We start from the raw sequence: 21593 nt of genomic DNA, 5'->3' as shown, positions 1-21593 counted from the left end.
TTTCTGATGCCAGATATTTATTGACAAATGTTGTCATAGAGCAAAATCTTATTTTACGTGTTAAAATATCCAAATCCATTCATAAAACCCATTGACTTTGAAACAAGTGAGCCGAATGTGCAAAATGCAGGCTAATTTTCGGGCTTCAGGCGCTCCATCTCAAAGAGAGGTAAAGCGGCTAATACTTCAAAACATTTGTACAACAAGAAGGCCTCTGAGAGCTCATGCCGCTGTGCTCTGTCTGGGCCAACCAAGATGATGAGAGCTTCACCTCATCTTGTGAGGTGTAAATCATTTGGCTGTATTTGTTTCCCTCCCTTTCTCCTGTCTCGCTGTCATTGTTCGCCCACGATCCCCTCTCTCCTACAGAGGAAGAAGATTAAATAAGCAGGGATCCGAGGGTCAGCCTGCATAAACACAGTGTCCAGCAAATGAAACACCTGGTGCTGGTAAACGCAGCGCACATATATCGCATGGCCCTGACACCCCAGGATTAATGCATCATCAAATTGTTTAAGAACGTGGGACAGCCATTGCCCAGAGTGAATCATACACCCCCTTTTATTAAAGCTTGCCCTGTAATTTATGTTTTGGATCCAGAGAGAATAGCCAGCGCAGATTCGGCAGAAGAGCCTGGGAGTGTGGGCTCGACATGGCTCATGTTGAAACGGCCCTCTGGACAACGTGTCGTAATGCGAACAGGAAGTTTAGACTCAGCCACTGGATACCGCTGTGGCTTTGAGGGTGGAATGTGTCCCCCTTCACCTTTTCTCTTCTCTCCACAAAGTGATATTTGTCGTTCTTTTCAGTGGGAACCGGTGTGATGGATAGACTCGTCTGTTCCCCACGGGACACAGCGAGCATATCATATGACCTGCAGCCTGATTTCCTGGAAGGGCAGGCGGGGGGTACGCCATTTTGAGAGCGAGAGAGAGAGAGAGAGAGAGAGAGACTAGGTTTGGGTTTATGGGGCTAATGTTACAAGAACAGAGGAAACCAGACAAATGATTGTGGATTCGATCTTTGATCTGAGCACCTGACCACCGCGCTCAGTCAAGTCAACCCCTACCTATCCGTCCGACTAGAGACAAATTAGTACAGCTCATATAGATAATAAAATCAATGATTTATTGTTGCCTCTATTTATCTATATATGATATTCGATCTTTGCCATCCCTATAATTCCACTTATCTCTCATTGGAGAGCTCCTGACCGCAGCGCCGCACTTTGCAGTGCATATGAGCACGGAGCTGTATACAGCGTCTTGGGTGCTGTGTTGTGGTCTCTGCTGACTTCTGTGTACAGCCTGTGGTTCATTCCATAAATATCTGTGGCCTCTGTGAAGTTATTCTCAGGGCCCTCTGCTCTGTGAGAAGATTGCGCCACAACACTTGTATTCCTCAGCCTGCAGTTAAAGGTTTAGGAGGATTAGGAGGGAGAGAACCCAAGCCTGGGCCCTGCTATACATTTTTATGGCCATTTTATGCACACGATGTAATGTGTAGTAGAGCTGAGGGGGAGAAGGGTGGTTGGGGGGGTGGTAGGACTCACCACGGAATCAAACAAGTAAAGCACAGCTATTGTTACGTTTTTCTCTGGGCTCTTTAGTCCAACTGTTCGGTCCACCTTGTTAACACAAGCTGAACAGTTTCTGGACGTGACCTCAAATACGTCAGAAAAAATTCCATCTCAGGCTGAAAGAAAATGACTCTTCTTTCTTCATTAATTCCCTCAGTAAACATTGTAAACATGAGTTTAATATGTTGTCTTCTTCTTCAATACAGCATGATAGTCATTTGGCAAATGGTGGTCAATTTCTAGACCATAAAACACAGGATGCTGTAGGGTGGGCTTACTGTGATTGACGGGTTTCTACCACGGCTTTATCCGGTCTGGTTGTTGTCCATGTTTTTGTCTTAACTTTAACCCTTTCACATTGTGCTTTATGTTCATATGACCTTTTGGTCACATAGAAAACTCTCGTTCAGCGTTTGGCTGTCCTTGGCCTCAGCGCCTCAATGCTGGTTTCTAAATCTCCATAATTTCTGCAGCAATCTCAGACTGTGAACTGAAGTTCAGTTGATTTCTGTAATAAAATGGCATTGGGTGCTTAAAGTAAAGTCAAAAGTCAAGAACTGTTGAATGAACTCTCTACATTACATTACATTATGAATCTTAAGGCAGACATTTGCTCAACAAAATCAACTTCCGTTTCAATTCATTGAAAAGCCGCTGACATTTGTACATCAGATGAGGGTTAGGATCAGATACAAGGGCTGGTCCTACATATTATGGTTACCCTTTTTTCTGCAGAGTGGACATTGTAAGATTCCCCCTTCCATATGTGTCAGCTGTTGAAGGCAGAGTGAAGTTCACCCCTCTTTTTTTGATGGCGGACCTAAATCAAAGCTCCGCGGAAAATGCTCATGGTGTTTTGGCATGCCGCTGTCAATCCGATCAGGGATGCACGCTGACCAAGGCGGAAGGGATCATCCCTCAGCTTTCCCTTGTTGTGAGTGTAAATGGTCCTGAAGCAGGATGCAAGGCTTCTAAGAATACACCCATACCAGCAACCTGCAGCATGGGACACACGCATTCTACCGGTGTCACCCTGTCAAAGTCTGATGTGTGGAATAGTAAGTGCATATGTTTGGTGTATTCTTCTATGTGTGTAGTGGAGCCTCAGCGTGATTGTGGTTGTTTCCTTTTCTGTCCCCGGCTCATGACATGTTGATGTTCTGGTATCCTGTATGGTTGGTGTGAGGCTGTCACTGCTCTGACAGGGACGCTGTGAGTCTCACAGCGGGAGTGAAGGCCAGGTGCACTTTCATGAATACTTTATACATGGTTTCTCTCCTCTTTTAATATAAGTATCTGTGTGTCTTTGTGTGTGTGTGTGTGTTTGTGAGTCTGACTTGTCAGCTTGTGGTGTGTGAGTCTCAAAGTGCTGCCTGTCCAACATGTGTCAGCTGGATCTCTCCCCCAGAAAACAAAATCTCTCTTTAAAATGCTAATAACATCAGTCCATTACCAGGCTAAACACAATGTGAGGCCTAAAAAAAATGTGCAAACCCCTTCAAATGCTGTCTTCGCTGTTAGAGGAGGCGATGGAAAAATATCCAGGAGGGGAACAATGATGCTTTAAACACTGGCTCCTCGTCACAGCTGAGGAATGGAGGCAAGTCCTGCCAACGGTCGGACATTTTAATTTCAGCGGAAACACTTGAAACAAAGCAGATTTGTTAATCATTTTTGCCCCGGTTACATGCGGAAAAGGGAGGGGGCTGACTGTGTGTGTGCGGGTGGAGGCGGGGGCAAGTTGTGGAGAGAAGAAAGGGGACAACCGCAGTAGAGTTGTCTACACGGTGGCTTCACGTTTCCCTCTGCAGCTCTCTCAAACCTGCAACTGAAGTAGCACAGGGACAAATCAAACACACACTTTAGAGGTGGCCCCTCAGTGGTAGCCTCTGGGTTCTTCCAGGTCTGCTTGGGCCTTCTGGGGTCTAATGTGCCTCTGATTACACAAGCATTAGGACCTTAGACCAGTGCTTTCACATTGGCTTCCCAGAGCCACAGAACAGCTTGTGGTCTCGTGGATAATTGAAAGTATCTGCACATTCCTTCTTTTTAGAGGTTGACTCGTCGTCTTTTTTTTCCCCGCTCACCCCTTTCCGACTTGTGCTCAATCCTCAGACTGCTTTGGACCGAAGTTCCACTGAGAAACCTACTGATGAATGCTGCTTGGCAGGCTACTGCTGACACCCTCAGTACACACACACACACACACACAAACACACACTTATACTCACTGTGTCCCGTCATCTGACCTGTCACGAGTGTTCTTTCCAAAGACATCAGTACTCAGTGATGAGTGAGTACTAATGGGGAGCGCTGTAGCTGCTGCACAAAGAAATAAGATCTATTTTTGTGTTGTGTCATGTGACCATGTTGGAAGTGAGAGTTCTGTGTGAGAGCACAATAGCTCAGTGTTATCAAAGATATGCTCATGTGTACATATGTCCCTCTCTGTTCTGCAGAAGTGCCTCCAACCTCCCCTGACCTACCCTCCCCGTCGTATTTCTACATTGTCATTACATGCCCTCCTCTGTCCTTCACCTTCCGCTTCACTCGGCTGTCCTCGCTGCTCCCTCCCTCTCTGGTCAGCTCACAGGATGCTTTAGAGCATTTCCTTCCACTGGGGCGACAGGAAAGAGTCGGGGGCACGGCCCCGTTTGATCTTCTCTAATTCTCCACACCTGGACTGTTCTCTCAGCAGAAACAGTAGTTCTATCCTGTAGCTTCCTTCACTCTACATGTCATTCTCTTGCCTCACGACACATCGGTAGATGCCGCTCTGTTCATTACTACATTAGTATTAGCCTTAGTAGAAGCTCAGGTCTATTGTCTCTTTGTTCCTTCTAGTAAAAAAAAAAAGGCCCCTTCGGTTCTCCAGCTCAACGCAGACACTGCCCGACCTTTGTTGTTGTTTTTGATTTTGGACTCCCCTCCTGTTACTTCTTTTTATTATTTTATACCTTTTTTATTCCCCTCCGCTTCTTTCTCTGTGTTAGTATTATTCCCATCAAATGTTCTCAGGGCCCGCAGCTGTTTTGGATGTCAGCATAGTGGTCAGAAAGTCTTGGCACTGTGTTGTTCGAATGCCATATTTTCACAACGCTGCTGTTTAGAGTTGTGGTTTTGTCAGGAGCCCGGCCCTCAGGGGACACTTCCTCCTCACTGTTCTGGAGTTAGTGTACCAAAACACTGGCATGCAGGAGACGAGAGAGAGGACACTGAAAGGTGATTTTGGAAAGATGACGGTTTGATGGAGGCTGTCTTCCAAAAGAACGTCTCTATTGTCACGTCCCCAAATGACTACAATTCAGTCCATCTCCTCATCCGCTTTTCTTCTGGTTCTCAGAGTGTGCGTGTTTCTTCCTCCTTATTTGAAGGAGGTGCAGGCTCATGCCGACTCTCAGAGGACACTGTTGTCGGCACGGTGCGACGGTCTCCAGATGAGGCTGATTGAATGCAGCCTTCATCCACGTCTTGTTTGGCAGCCGTTTCTGCAACCTGTCGTGGGCCTTCCACTCCTGCCACACCACCTCTAATGTCACGTTTGCATTACTCCTAATCGCTTTCATCGGCTTTCTCCCATGTCCCCTGATACTTTTAAGTGGAAGAGTTTACTTGCATCTCTTAAGTGGATTGTTCTTTTAGCTCATGCTTTCATGCTGGTGCCGAGTAATCCACAACATGGAACAGTCCTGAGAGGAACTACAGGCAGTTAGGAGCGTGTCGTAGGTGTGTGTGAGACGACTCAAAGAGGCATCCGTACGTTCTCCACAGCAATGGACGCTCCCCCAAAAGGGTTGGAGATCAGACTGCTATAGAACTGGAGGGTGTTTCCTCATTGAAGGGAGAGCAGAGAGCAAAGCAAAGTCATTTGGCTTTTCTCTGGAGGGGCTTAGATAATGGTTCTTCCAGCCACCTGCCACATACTTTTGAAAGCACCAAAGTCTCCAAAGATCCTTCTCAGATGGTTCGGTGTAACAAACCATCTGGCAGGTCAGGTAGTGAAGATTCAAAAAGTCCTAGAAAAACATCCCGTGTATTTTTTTCTGTTGAGGCCCCAAAAGGCAAAAAAACAGTATCCATGGCTTACTGTAAGTGACCCTCATTTGTGACACCTAAACACCTGGAAACACCTGTGTCTTTTCTATAAGTCCAAATATCTGTTGCATTCACCTTCATTTACTTAAACCGTCTACATATACATTATCTATCTCGTTGGTTTGACCATAGATTAATGTCCCTCTCAAATTCTTAAAAATAAATAAATAACCTTTTTGGCGATGTAGGAAGCATGTGTGCCCCACTTTATAATTTCATGCTGTTTTTTTTCTTCGCGGACAGAAGTATTTGTGGGTCGATGTAGCGCAGGGGTAGAGAGGGTGCGCCGGGAACCGCAAGGTTGGCGGTTTGAGCCCCGGCTGCTCCATGTCCCATGTTGAAGTGTCCCTGAGCAAGACACCTAACCCCTAATTGCTCCCCGGGCAAAAATGTAAAAAGCCGTGGGTTAAAAATGCAATGTAAGTCGCTTTGGATAAAAGCGTCAGCTAAATGCCCTGTAATGTAATCTAATGTCATTTGGACGCTATCTCATGAGAACTGGCTCTCAGCGCCGTAGTCGTGGGCCGCACCAGGGGCTGCTAAGCTGCCCTTGTACTCTCAAAGTATCTCTGTAAAGCCTGTGATTTAGACATACGTTTTTAATCATGTAGGGGCTTCCAGCAGCAAATTGTTGTATTCTGTTTCATTCCGCCTTTGTTTGCTGCGGGGGAATCTAACTTGGAACAACGTGTTGTTTAAGGTCAAGGCAAATGTCGGCGAGCAAGGACCTACTGTTTTAGCTATCCCGTTACATGTTTGTTCAGCTCGTCTGCTAAACCTGTAGCGCACGTTAACCCTAATCAAACATGGCCATCACTCCCCATGACTTTGTTTAGGAAAAATGTTCATGTCTCTATGCGAAGGAGGATAAGGCTTTGATAGGCAATCTCGTTGTTTAAACATAATGTCAGAATTCAATAATTGCTGTAAATAAACGTGTAATCAACTTGGGAGTGCTCTGCCAAAAGAACCTCACTTTAACAGATAGAAAGGAGCATCTTCCAGAGAAAGGAACCCAACGCGCATGTGCGACTCACTAATGTGAACTAACACCAAAGAGCTTAATCAATATCAAGTGGGGAAAAAAACAGTAGTGGTTGGTGCTGTTGCATCCATAAAGTGGGCCTAATTTTACAGCTCCATAAAACACCCTCCTCAACGGAGCACCAAGTGGAGAATTTATGTGCAGGAGTAAATCAGAAGGAATGCTGTAAGGACTGTAACCGTCTCGGCTGGAGACTGGAGCCAAACGTATATTGCGTGTGAGTGAGCGGTATGTTTTGATCCAGTTTTGCCACATATTTTAGGCGTATCGTCCTGGCAGCGTATAGTGTGCCTGGCGCTTTGTAGGCGCTAAGATTAGGCAGCGCTAACGGAGTGCGCCGCTGCTCCATGTGTTTGCTGACGTTTCATGCGACATGTTTGGCGCAGCTGTAACAGTGCTGCTCTCGCCGCATCATCAATTATCCTCAACCGGCTGCGTCAGCTGGAGGAGATGCTTTTTGAGACCAGGGACTTCCAATCTGGATTCTTCTCCAACAAGTGGAGGATTATTTTCCTTTAATACGTGTAAAAGTAGCACTGAGGTGTGTGCCTGTTCTTCTTTAGCTCGATGAAGATGACAGCAAGGGAGCTCAAGCCAGACCCTTGTCTATATACCCCTGCCATGTTCCTCCACTGCAGCCAGTTGTGAATAATCTACTCCAGGAATCAGATAAGGCTTCTCCGATTAAAACAGCAGGAGTGGGGGGGTTACATCATTGTGGGGACACAAAATGTGTTTTCAATATGAAGTCTGAGGAAGTCAGCAAGGCTTTTCCCTTCACACCTCTGCGCCAAGGAGCCACTGCTAGGCTCTGACATGTTTTATAAAGGCCGGGCCGGAAGGAAGCCTGTCCAATTTATAGTTGCTAAGAGAGGAAGTGATGTCACAAGCACTGGCCTCTCTCTCCTACAGGTACACACAGACTACTACTCTAAATACTAGAGGGGGAAGTGTATATTTTACATTGTTGTGTTTTTAGATTGTCCTTTTGTACGTCCTGCCCTTTTTTTAAATCACTATCTCAGATACTTCTAGGGCAATTTTCACCACGGTTGGCACAAAGGTGCACCTGGATTATAATGTGATCAAAGGCCACTGTGACCTCACAAATCCCATTCTCGGCCATAACTCCAGATTTCAAATGCTAATTATGACAATTTGACTATAAGCGGTCACATGCAAACCTTTTCCGCAGGAAGCACAGCTTCTGTTGTTCACGGATGAGAATCCAAGGTGCCTCTTTCAGTAGATCCAGTGCAGAAATGTGTCTACTGCAGGAAGTAGTCCAGCTAGAAGTAAGTCTGTGCTTCACAAAAGCCGTCTGAATATCTGTCCCTTGTTGCACAGGAATGTTCCGTGCTTCCTGCTACACAGTTAAGGCTAAACAGACCGCTGTGTGTGTGTGAAGCAGAACAGGAGCAGGACAACATCTGTGCATTTCAATAAAAAGCCCTCATAATGCTATTAGCCGGGACAAACTGCAGAGTACCTCAGACTCCCTGTGTGATGTGTAGCCAAGGATATCTGATACAGCGCCTTTAAAAAAAGCTTGGAACAATGAGCATTGCTCCACTATCTGATCAAAGATCAGCATCTTCATTTATAACGTGTGCAGCTTGTGTGCATGTCGAATGAAGCTGGACAAATATCTCTTCAGTCTTTTCAACATGGGAGTTTGGTGGGAGCTGTGCACGACGAGCCTATAACATTTACACCAACCTGTTTAACATTTCTAACACAACAATACCAACGATGGAACTGACATGTAAACTGCAGTGGGAGATAAATGAGTCCTGTGATTAAGATATGTTGAAACCAAAGTGCAAACACTGACATTGTAAACAGCCTTCTTCTGTCTCTCACCCGGTGTCCCAGTGTCTTTAGGGGTGCTACGTGCTCCATCTCGGCCCTGTTTGTATATGAAAGTAATAGTTTCCTCCTAAGATCTAGTGTAAATATGATTTAAGTGTTTGAGTATGTGTGTCTTTAAAGTGCAATCAGCCTAATTAATCACAGGCTTCTGTTGGGAGCAGCAGGGATGATGAGTAATGCTGTTGGGCTGAAACTGAATGGATTGTTCAATTTCTGTCATGGGAATGTGTCACTAGTTCAAAGCCAAGGCACGGAAATTGTTTACTGAGTATTGTGGCAGAGAGAGGGAGGAACACAGTTTGCTATAGATTGGGTAAGTTGTACTTGGTTTAAAAGCATGGTGTGAAAAATTTGTATCGCTCTTGCAGCTCTTTTGTTTTGTGTATATTGTTGTTCTTGTCATTGTGTGTGACTCCTGTTGAATAAAAAGCTCCAGCAATTAAAACAATCATTTTCAGAAGCGAGCGGTTGGAATATCCCCGCGCTCGCGATATGCTGACTCGCCACTTTCCCCGCCATTCTTTCCCGCCTTCTTGCTGCGATGGCTGCTCTCCGTACTAATTCAGAGCTCTAATTACTGCAATTGGGAGATGCAAATTAACAGCAATTGGACATGACTGGGGTCATAAATCCGCAGCTCACATGTCGGCAATTTTCAGGCAATTCAGAGCGAACCACAGTAAGCGAGGGGCGCTTAACTCGCTAAATCATTGCAAGTTTCATGAATCATAATGCTTATGAGTTAGAGCGCACACACACAGATGTCCGGTGGGACTGCGCTTAAAGCGAGTGGGAGCCATAGCAGGCGGCTGGGGAAGCCGCTGTGCAGCGTTGACCTTTCCACATCCGAAGCACCACGGGGTGCTAACAGTGTTCTGCTAATAACATTAAAGGAGATATCAAAGCCTCAATTGGACACTTTCTTTTTTAGAATTTATAGAAGGGTAATGCTATTCGTGCCGATCTGGCACTAAACCTCTTCTCCCATTCCACTGCAAAATGGAATGACACAGAAAATTATGGGAAGTGTTTTACGTAGCCCCTGCTCTTACAGTTCAAATAATCAGTAGTTGAGGTCTGTTCAAAACAAAGAACACTTTAGCACATGTGTCTGTAGAAACCTAATTAATGTGGACTCGTCCGAATGAAGCCTGAGATCTGAATGAGTTTCTCCTCGAAGTGTGTATGTTCCACAAGGAGAGCAGAAGCCCAGGGCCCCATCTCTCTTAAACACACACACACTTCCATGGACTCCTTCCTCTGTTGAACGTGTAAGCAGACATGTATTGGATGTGATTGTTGGGGGAAATGGAGTGAACAACCGGTCCGAGGGGTTGTGGGTTTAGGTTGCGGGTTTCAGAGTGACGAGATGCAGAAGCCGGCGGCGCTCGGTATTACCCTGCTGCTTCCTGCCCCTATTGGCCTGGGACGGGGGCTGTGGACGGGACGGCAGGGAGGGGGTTGTGGATGGAGCTTGAGAGAGGAAGGTGGGAGGCCATTTGAAGCCAAGAGGCCATAGCACACCCCCCGGCCCACAGGATCACCCCCACTTCGCAAGGTAATCGGGCTCTCCTGAAGATTCCACTTTCGCTCCTTTTCAACAGGCCCTCTCACTTATTTCCCCATTGGCGCTGCTCAATAGCACTCTTTCAAACGCATTTCCATTTATTTTTCTTCTTTTTTTTGAGTTTATTCGCTCGTGCCAGTCTGGATGCCGCTTCTCAGTTGTTTTCAGCAGCAAAGTGAATCCCTCACTGGTTCCCCCTAATGCTTCAACGGCATTCTGCACCGCGTGCGTGTTTTTAGCAGTATAATCCTTTGTGTGAAGCTAATACCTGGGAGTTTTGCATGTCCCCAATGGGTTCCTCGTTGAATCCTATTACCACTTCAGCACACCCAGATCTGGTACATGATGAGCACTCAGTCTTCCAACTCGTCTCCTCTGTTATGCACCAACCGCCAAGTGAAATTCCTTGTATGTCTGACAGATTTTGGTAATAAATGTTTCCTGATTCCTAACATCCTGATGAATGCTCTGCCCGGCACATGCACCGACCCCAAAAATGCTAAACACAGGAACATAACTTTTGTTGTACAATTCGCCCGCCTATCTTCTGTTTAAAATAATTTGAACATCATTAATTCTCTGGCGGTGATGTGGTCCTGCGTTCTAATCCACAGCACCGCCATGCCTCTGCTCCTCCGCCTGCTGTTTCCCACTGCAGCCCTCAAGTAGGATGGAGGTTTTAAGTTTGAGCCACAATATATTGTTGGACGGGATCCCTCATATTTCAGCACTGATGCAGTGCGGGGTTTAAATTGTGTCCGAAGAGGGAGAGATGTTTTTTTTAAATAATAGCCGTGGATGCCATGAAACAGAGCAATCTCACTGCACAGCCTTTTGATCCACTTTTTATAAATAGCTGAATTTTGTCGTAAAAAATAATGTTACTGTGGTCTTTTCCTGCAATTAAAAAAAAGTTGGCTAGGGAACAAGGGTAAAGCTAAGTACTTGTGTTTGAGAAAAATGTTCTTTCTCCTTTACTCCCCCCCTCTCTCCCCTCCTTTCTTTTATTCATCTGCTAAAGTATGTCATTTATGACTTGTTATTTTCACTTTTGCTCCATGCTTCCCACATGTTCGTAGAGGCGGGCAGATGTCTGATCCTGGCATGGCATGTCCGGCAGTGGGGCGTGTTCCACCTGCCGCTCTGCGTACCGCGCATTCCCAAGGCGTTCTCCGGTTCCTCCCGGGCCGAGCCATGTGGTCTTCACATGACCAATCAAATATGTCAAACCAGGCCGTGTTTTTCCCCCACATGTACAACAAGAAAATCTGGCTTCAATTATTATTGCACCCCAAGGGGAACTTCCAAAATTCCTCCCCTCCTCATTTGTCAGAAATGAAGCTGTCTCGTTTCCTGCGATTGGCTGAAATACGTCTTTTGATATTAAATCACGCCGGTTTCCACTGGCTGCATGACCAAGACAAATGTTTATCATATTTATTTATGTCATCGGAGATGACCCCGTGGCTCGGCAACGCAGGAGACTTGGCCCGCCGACTCCCATGTAATGTTGATTATGAGTAAGAGAGTAAATAAGCCCAAGTAAAGAGATCATTTGGAAAGCACATGAGGTAACTGTGGTTTGTTTAATGTGAAAAATACCGTTCAGGGTTTGGGGAGGGTGATGGAGGTACTGTTACAAAAGCCCTAATGAATCTCGACTGACACATCCCACCCAAATCTTGGTTTGATTTGCGTTACGCTGTGTTGATAAATGTGGTTCCAAATGTTGATTACGGATCTGTTTCACTTGTTTGTCGGTCAACAAATCCAGATAAATCCAGTTATACACCTCTGATCTCCCATTGCAATTGTTTTTATACTTGGTGCTGATTGTCATAACAGCATGCTCTGGTAGAAACCAGCGTGGCTTTGGGGGGGGGGGGCTATATGAAAATTGCCATTGACATTGCAGAAACAAATAAAACTACTCATGGTGCCACTACATCTGTAGCCATTTTGAGCCCTTATTTATACCATTTAAGCTATCATTTGAATTCACCAGCACAAATAAACATATCATAACAAAGCAAGAGCCCCTGATGTCATGTGCAGATGTCGAATTCTGATTATTCCTCCTGCCTCATCAAATTTTGCCTTGATGTTGTCTCTCAAAAGGCAAAAATAGATGACATTACTTTTTAGCTGGGCTCGATTCTAGTACAGTATTGCCCGCTCCTGACCATATCTCTGCATCTCTGCTACCATATCACAGTTGTGTATACTCTACAAGAGTTTCTGGACCCCAAAAATAGAAAGAGGGAGGCCGGTAAGAGTCTGCAGACTACTGTGCCGTCCAGCCGGGTTTCAGCCATGTTTACTGCCAACGATAAGATGGCATACATTAGAACTTCTATAAAAAGGCAAATGATTTCACCTGAGGGCCTCAATGTTATTTATCCGAGGGCCTGGCTGTAGCAGAGGCTTTGATTTAGTCATGAATCATCCAGTAAAAAAAGAAATTCTTCGAAACCACAAGAAGGCAGAGGGAAGAAGGACGTCCGTAGTCGTTAGGGCCTGCTGCCAGAAGCTTTTTACTGGTTCAGGATAACCGACTACCTCTCCTCCTGTTTTATACATTTAGGTTTGGTGGACATAGACACCTACTTGTTAACTCCTGCAACATGAAGTAATCCTCTCAAATATCCAAGTCGTAACTATAGGATCGCTCAACAAAAACTGTCTGTTTCCCCTCTACTCCTCTCTAGACACGCATTGCACCTGGGCATCCTGCGGGACCCAGGTTCAGAGGTGGAGGACCGGCAGTATCAGGTGGACCTCCAGTGCATCAACATCGGAACAGCTCAGTGGGAGCAGCTCAAGCCCGATAAGGAGGGAGCCAAAGGAGGGGTGTCCGCGGAGAGCGAGAGGAGCTCGCAGAACCCGGCTCTGGAGTGGAACATGGCCAGCAGGTCAGGAGGAGGAACTTCAGTATTTTATACTATGCTGTGTGATTACTTCAAAACACCAATAATTATGATTTTTTTGATTATTTTTCTTTTTTTTAATGTTTCAAACAGGAAAGAAAAGACAAATATGGACAATAGAGCACCATAATAATGTATTTACTTTCCTCTTGTGGCTAACTGACGTGCTAATCCCTTAGCACAGTGAACCATTAGGCATTTAATAATCCACACAGAGCCACATATTTTCACCAGGACTTGACATTATAAAACCAGGTCTAAAATATTTGTGATTACAGAAACAGGTGTAACTGCTTGCAGGGGTCAATTGTTACAGCCCAGTCAGGTGCTGTGTGTGTGATCTACTTTAAAAATGTCCCAATGTGTATCTCACTAGTCTTGATGTGGGAGCAACATGTAGTTATGCAGTTAGCTCCCTATCATGGAGCCTCTCCATGCACCGTCATAATTACAAACCCCCGTCATTTTTTATAGACTTAGGAGCTAAAACAAGCAAGTGTAACAGCCTGTTTGGCCCCACATCCTTTTTCCACTCATGTTTTGAGAGGGAACAGGCCCAAAACTCACAGAATTCAAGACAAGAACTGCAGATTTGTTCCCTGTCGACTAAAAATAGGTCTTGTGGAAGAACCAACACAGGCTTGATTCAGAAGTGTCCTCGGGTCAACAGAGTGTGGAGGGATGCTGGCTTTGATACACACCTTTCATACAAAGACACACTCAACCAAGCTCTCCAATGCAGAGCACATACACACGCTGAGATTTAGTGCGTGTCTTACATACACGCACACAAACACACACACACAGCTTAATATGATCAATTGCTGCTCCTGCTTGTGAAGCTGAGCCCTCAGCTGTTCGATCTTTTACTGGAAGAACTGATTTGTCATCCAACTCTTTCTCCTCCCTAATTTTCTCTCAGCTATGTACTTGAGGCGAAAGCTACCCAAAAAACTTGATTTACCTCCTTCAACAACAACTACAAAACACTTTTCAGACATGTAGGAAGCCCTTAGAGGTAACCGACAAACTGAATCATCTGAATAGTTTTCTGTACTTTAAGTATCTTTGTATTTTCCCTAAATAAATTGGTGAAATGGGTGTTGAAGAAGTTGTGTTAAAGGTGAAGTCGTGTTTGCTTTCATCTGCAATAAACAGGTGATTCTTTTTTAACAAAACAAGGGAGTGAACCTACAGGATGTTTACTCTGATTAATTTTCACTTTCCCACAGTAGTATTGGTCTTGAAACCTCCGCTAGCCGTTCCGGATCTGTTGTAAAATAGCCCTTTGAAGTGGTGGACCTCTGCATTAGCCTGTTAACCTCTTACTACTGAGTCTAAAGAGCTCACACACTGATGGTTCAATCGTCATCCCTTTTTGTGTTTTTTAAAGTTGAAATTCGAACAAGTAAGCAAAGTTGTATTTGCCGCTGTAACCAAGGGTTTTTAACCCACACCCTCACTCTCAGCTTCCAAACAAATAACAGGAGGTGGCTGCGGCCGCTTCCTCGTTCCTCCCTCTCTCCTCGCCGTAGCCCGGGAGCCAACGGGGGTTCCGTTCGATGATTTGGCTCCGCTGTGCCGCCAGCAGCAGTACCAGCGCGTCGTAAATGAACGTGTGATTGAGAATACTCCAACACACCAAGGAAAGGGGGGAGTCAAGTTCACAGATTGACTTGTCTGCTGCAATCACCCGCAAAAACACACCACCTCGCTTGTAATACAATTTGACACGCAACACTTCCGAAGTTCACACCTTTCCCCCGTTTCCTGCATTGATTCCCCACCCCCCTCCCCCTACTCCCATCCACTCTCCCTCCAGCTTTGGAATCATAGCGGTTTTATAGTTGCGGACCCCGATGTTTCCTGAGGAAATTCCCGCGCTGTGGATCCTGACAGGATCTGTCCTCGTCGCAGCGTGTATTTGCCGGCTAAGGGAAGACCTGTGTCCCGGAGCTGTGAACTCTCCCCTTCCCCGTATGCCACCCAGTGCAGGTTTCCCCGTTTGCACCCGTGCCACGGATATCTCCACTTACTGTTCACACTGTGCCGCTCTGCATGAAAACAGAGTCATTCTTTCCATCGTTTGTGTTCCACCAGCCCCGTGGCAGAACCAACGTATCGCTGGTAAACCGAGCCCTAGGCCTCTCGGCCCCGCTGGTGAATGATAGCACCTGTCCCCTGCAACCAGACCCTCATTGTTTCAATGCCTGTCTGAGGGGAGATTAGCCAACAGCAATTGGGCCCACAGATCATTTCACCTCCGAATTAGGGCCTCCCTCTAACGCTCGGCGCAGAGAAATGTGTCAGGAAATAATCCCTTAAGGGCACTGGTAATGTACATTTGTGTAGCAGAAGTGAATATGATATTGGTGCTGGTTAAGCACTGTACGTTAGGCCACCTAGAAACTGGGCCTTTTATAATCTTGGCCAACTGTAAATATTGGAAGCCGTATCACTTGATTGTTTTAATAGCAGCAGATGTGGCAATTAACACCACTTTGTAAAGCCCCCATGTATATTTGTTTTACTGCTAACAAATGTTCCCACAAATATGACTTGATTGTGGGAATGAGCATTAGTGGAAACGGGGAGGGCTGAGGCGAGAAGTCACCATTTCATCTTGTGTATACAATTAAGGGGTGTTCCCAATTGAGACCTGTCAAATAGCATCTCACTCCGTCTCTGTGGCCATGCAGTAATCACGCACCCACCTCAAATGTGCTAGACCAGAAAGCTTTTCCCTAAAGCTCACCTATGGGAACATTGCTTGGCCTGCAAAAGTCCAGCTCAGATTTTTTATTCCACTGTTTTTCGAATTTAACAAAGGAGTCTGAAATGGGAGTCAATATCAAACAAAACAAAATGCTCTGTTTTTGCAGATGGCAACAGTGAACTAGAGTATAATTCAGTAGTTGACTTTTTGAATGAGGTACCCTGTCTCCAAATATCAAAGCGGCGTCTTCTAACTGATCCTGTGTGTGTCTCCTTTCAGTATCAGAAGGCACCAGGAACGGCGGGCCATCCTCACGCCCATCCTCACCGACTTTTCTGTCCGGGTCACTGCTGCCCCGGCCATCATCTTCAGTAAAAATGTCCCCCCTGATAGTGGACAGGCAGAGGTCAGTGTCCACCCAACTCCGCCTTCTATCCATCTGGCTTACACCTTTCTCTTTCAGCGAGTTCAAAAAGTAATAGTCAGCAAGTGGCCGTATCGAAATGGTTGCGATAAACGTTCAAACTAATACATATCACCACAAAACTTTGCCAGTTGATTATTACATGAAGTACATATTTGTAGTCTTATATTCATATGTTCAAATTTGAAATTTTCCAGATCAGAAATGTGAACGTTGGACAAAGCCAGGTTCACACTCGTCAGACATATTGTAGACATATTGGAGTCAAAAGATTCTACCGAGGGGATTTTGAATATTATATAGTCTTTTATCACTTTATAATGCTTTGATGTTTTTAGTGATACAATGTTGTACTAACAGGCTGTGAATTGTATCTGAATAATCCCCTCCGTAAAATCCTTCATGATTTAAAGAGGAATCAAACTCAGGTTTGGTTTATTTAAGTGCTACTGACGTTTCTGAGTGATTCACAAATGTAAAGATATGTATCGTAAATGTAAAGATATGTATCGTAAAAATTATATTTTTTATGTATCGTAAAATTATATTTTTTCGACACTACAGGAGGTGAACAGAATGAACTGATATATATATATATATATATATATATATATATATATATATATATATATATATATATGACACTCACAGTTGAAGAGTACCTATGATAAAAATTACAGACTCCCTGCAAAATCGGCAGTATATGAAATACTGGTTCTCCCCACTGTATGTGAATTGTCAAAAGTATTTACTCTCTGCCTGTGCAACATACAATAACTTACTCATTAGGACTCCCTCCGCCCGATCCGCCGGGTAATGGAGGCTTCTGACCCACACAGTTCAGAGCCTCTCTGCTTATACAGCTGATGTTTTCTGGCCCGGCTCCCTGAGACTTCCTGCCGCTTTGATGCCTCGTCCATCCACGCTAACGTGCCCCCTGACAATGTGTAACAGCTAATCCATAGTTTGCTCTGACGCGCACACACACACACACACACACACACACACACACACACACACAATGTGAGGTGCATAATTCCCTGGCATATGGAAACTCTGAGCCAGTAACAAAGCAAACAGGACTTTTTACAATTTTTGTCATGAAGTTATTTTTCAACTAGCTTTAAACTGTTTATTTTTTACTTATTAATGCATTCATCATCATCCTTTGCAAAAGTTATTCATCTACAGTTTGACTTTGTATTCAGTCCTACACCATAGCATTCTATTGTGATCTCGCATGTCAGAATAACTGCTACTACTACTGCTACTAATAACCAATAGATTCTATACATATGTATGTTCTAGGTAGGACTGTGCGGTATACTAGTTAAAGCAGTACTGGTATAAGACTCCGGTACGGTATGAATTTTTCAAGATCAATTATCATTCACACCACTGGGATGGATAGCAGTTGGAGTAACTTGTCTTGCATGTGTTGAGATTGAGTCAAACACCACACACCACAACTAAACAGCTTGTGACACATAAACAATTTGTAACACTAATAATTGCACATTTATAAAAATGATCCCGCCGAACTGCATGCTGGGTACAGCTCAAAACAAGTAACTCTGTTGCTACATGAAAACACGGAGAAGGGTGATACAGGAGGAACAACGAGAGACCAGAGATGCACCACAACACAACTTGTGCCCAAGAGAGGAGCTGTGTCTTTGGAGTTTGTTTTTTTTGTCTGTTGAGCCGCTGGTATTGCCTCTGGTGGCAAAACTAGCAGCCACAACAAGCTAATACGCTAAAGAGCTAATAAGTAGGGTTGCCACCCGTCCCTTAAAATACGGAATCGTCCCGTATTTGAGAATAAAATAGCGCATCCCATTTTGAATCAACTCGGAAAATACGGGACAAACCCTGTCCCATATTTTCATATATTTAATTAACTGGGTTTTTACACAAAATAGACATGAATCATAAAAATACCCTTGGTAAGATTTACATTTAAAAACGTACAATTTAATAAATAAATGGACTTCAACTCCGTTTACGTACACACTTGCTAGTGTTAGCTTAGTTTGTGCAGCTAACAGCGAACTTCATTCAGAAACATTCATACAAATATGCTAAACTTTTAAACTATGTTTATGCTAAACTGGCTAAAATCTGGGAAAATGTCAGGTGGACATCTGAAGCTATCAGTCATGAAAGGGGAGAGAGAGAGTGAGCAAATGGAGGCAATAGAAACGAAGAGTTAATACTCACGACTCTTACTTGTTACCCCTCCTCTCTCTCTCTTGCTCCAGCAGAGCTGTGTGTGAAATCCTCAAATCGACTCCTCCTTTTTATTTATATCTGTTTGACTATACAAGGGCGGTTTTTCTTCTTTACGGGGTTTACTGTGTTAATAAAATAAAATTCCCCTACCTCTGATGATCAGTTGTGAATTTTTTTAATTTTAAATAATGTAACCACAATCTATGGTTAATTGTAAAGTAATGAGCCTGTGCCCTCGCTTTCTAAAGCTGTTTAAAGGTGACAGAAATTTTGAAATGATTGAAACGTTGCAGTGTTTCAGTTTGTTTGCTTCCTTCCGATTCAGATTAATACGATACAATGTTGCAATTTTCCCTTTGTTCAGTTTGTGTTCATACTGCAACATTTATTGTAAACAAACACCACACGTGAACAAACTGTTCTGTCAGTGTTGGGGATTGGGGGTGCAAAAACCCAGTCGGGATGTAGAAAGGGGTTCGTGGCCTAAATAGTTTGGGAACCGCTGTACTAGATGTTCCTGAGTTTAAAACATGGAGACCAAGGGATGTCGAATGGTTCAGCCAGACTGACTAAAGAAATTTTTTGAATCAGAACAGAAGAAACCAGCATTGGAAGAAGAAACTGGAGGCTTAGCATCAACATGTGTTCAGATTTGAAAAATAATATCTTCACTGTCACAATAAATAAACAGGCACTATTGGAATATGAGCTGAACCAGTCCCAGTTAAAATAACTTCAGTGTTACCACAGAGTAGAGCGCAGAAGGCTAGAAAGTGAAATACACTTACCCAAAATGCAAAACGATTGTGGTTCAGTAACGATTGAGACTTTCTAGACGGGAACACAAACTTATATTTAACGGTGGTCTCACTGGCATGAAACACTGGGGACATCAATCTCAATTTTAAGATTGGGACCACACCTATTTCACGTGTAAATAATACACTTCGTGTCAGATTTATTCCCCACATTCTGATTCTTGTTCTTCTCCTTGATAAGATAATAGGAAAAAAACACAAATAGATTTATGACATTGAATATTGAATTGAACACTTTAACAGTCCTTTTATGTTTGTTTTTTTAACAGTGGGTTGGTGTAGATTATGTTTACACGGTAGTCTGGCCCGTGTGTGTGTGTGTGTGTGTGTGTGTGTGTGTGTGTGTGTGTGTGTGTGTATGTGTGTGTGTCTGCGTGGTTGAACCCACAGTGATATCCTGTTGGAGGTTTGAACTGCTGGCAGTGGGCGGGACCCTAGAGAGGAGAGAGAGGAAGCAGGGTGCAGACTTAGCTAAAAAGTAACAAGATAGAGGGGGGATAGAACGTCAAAAAAAACAAAGGTCACAAACTATCCTAGTGTGTATTAGAAGGTCTTTTCCCGCTCTGTCCCACCCACCTTCCGTCTTTCCCTTTCTCCTATGTGTAGGAGGTGGTGGTGTGTGGCCACTCTCTGGAGGTGAACGTGACCAGCAATCTGGACTTCTACCTCAGCGTGGCCCAGGTTCAGCTCCTGCAGCAGCTCCTCAGAGACAACCTGGTGGGGACGGAGACTCCTGAATGGAGCTCTGAGGTGCGTATACTGTCATCACTCTGGGAAGTGCTGTTCCACATACTAATCTCTGCATGGCTCTACACATGTTTGGCTTAAAAGGAACCCTTTCCCCTCATCCACTGGTTCCTCGCTATTTCAGGCAACACATTTAAATATTTACCCACTGTTAGAGAGGCTGCTTCTCCCGTGTGACCCAAGTTTATGGCGCCGTGTTTTAGGGTCCTCTCTATTGTTTACAGGACAGGCAACTCCCAGGCGCCGTCTGACCGCTTTACACGACTTTTCTAATGGAACACAATATAAAAATATTTACCAGCTGCATCGAGGATGGGGGTCACAGAGGAGGCGAGGGTAACGGGGGCGGGTTACTGATTTGTCCTATTTGGTTTATCTCAGGATAAATGTGCAGCAACTGCGTCAGTGGTTGAACTTCAAAATATAATAACAACCAAAATTATTATAGTAATGACTTATAAAACTATTTTAAAAACAAGTTTGAAAGGGTCTCCATATGCAATATATATATATATATATATATATATATATATATATATATATATATATATATATATATATATATTTAAATCATGATAATAAATAAATGTAATGTATTATAATACAAAACCGTAAACCAACAGTAAAATTAATAAAAGGCCAGTCTGAAATACTGATATAATGATGACTTACACTCATCTCCTGAAGGTCATTACACAAATAGTGGTACTCTAGTAATAGTACAACTGTGATATTCAGATCAATGTTCCTGAGGACAGAACGGATGGTGTGAAGTGTGCTCAGTGCTTTACATATTCATGTGTTTAGTTATTTATACAGTCAGAGGGGAGGTGACTGCTGTGCATCTGGATCTGATTTGGGAGTCCTCACCCCTGACTCGTAATGATTCATGGCTCAATTCTGTTGAGGGGCAGCTAACGGCCGCAAAGGGTTTATGCAGGTTCAAGGCAGGATGAGAAAGTTCAGCTAGCAGCCATTCAGGGAGGTCTACCGGCAACCATTTAGAAAAACAACATTCAGCTTTATTCTGTAAAGACAGGCTTCACTTTCTTTTACCTTTATTTCTCCTGCAGTGTAAACTCTCTTCCAACGTTACACACACACACACACACACACACTCACACTCTCTCACACACACACACACACACACACACACAGTAAACCTTCCCCATTTATGCGGCACAACCGGATGAGCAGGGGATTTGGGTGGTGATCATGGCCACTGTGCAAGTGCTGGCAACGTGTCGTGCCTTTCAGCCATGTTTTCTAGTTTACTCACAGACTAGAACAGTCTTTTTGTTCCCAAAAGATCTCAACTCACCACTGTGTTATTGCTGCCTTCAAATGGATTAAATGGAATTGAAATGACCCGTTGGTCCAGAGTGATGTAATATAATGATCATCCGTCCACCACTGAGAAATGAGGTGTATACAGTATGCTTGGGAAAGTGTCTGCTTTCATTTAATATTCAACTTTTGGTCACAGTTGTTTGGAAGTCTCACTTGTTCAGAGATTTGTATTATTCCGCATTCATTTCAGGCGCATATTCCCCTGTTCCTTACTCGTTGGG

General features: G+C 44.2%; 1 protein-coding gene across 2 annotated transcripts in view; it reads left to right on the top strand.

Moving 5' to 3' along the window:
- vps13b (vacuolar protein sorting 13 homolog B) overlaps positions 1-21593 on the top strand; it is a 284391-nt gene that overhangs the window by 170209 nt on the left and 92589 nt on the right. For both annotated transcript variants that reach the window (XM_078095599.1, XM_078095600.1), the window contains exons 32-34: positions 12867-13070; positions 16081-16207; positions 19882-20025. In XM_078095599.1, coding sequence (XP_077951725.1) covers positions 12867-13070; positions 16081-16207; positions 19882-20025 — 475 coding nt within the window. The remainder of the gene's footprint in view (positions 1-12866; positions 13071-16080; positions 16208-19881; positions 20026-21593) is intronic.

This window comes from Gasterosteus aculeatus, chromosome 20, assembly GCF_964276395.1.
Source record: "Gasterosteus aculeatus chromosome 20, fGasAcu3.hap1.1, whole genome shotgun sequence".
NCBI classification, from domain to species: domain Eukaryota; kingdom Metazoa; phylum Chordata; class Actinopteri; order Perciformes; family Gasterosteidae; genus Gasterosteus; species Gasterosteus aculeatus.
Note: the sequence above shows the minus strand (reverse complement) of the source record. Positions and strands in the feature narration are given on the sequence as shown.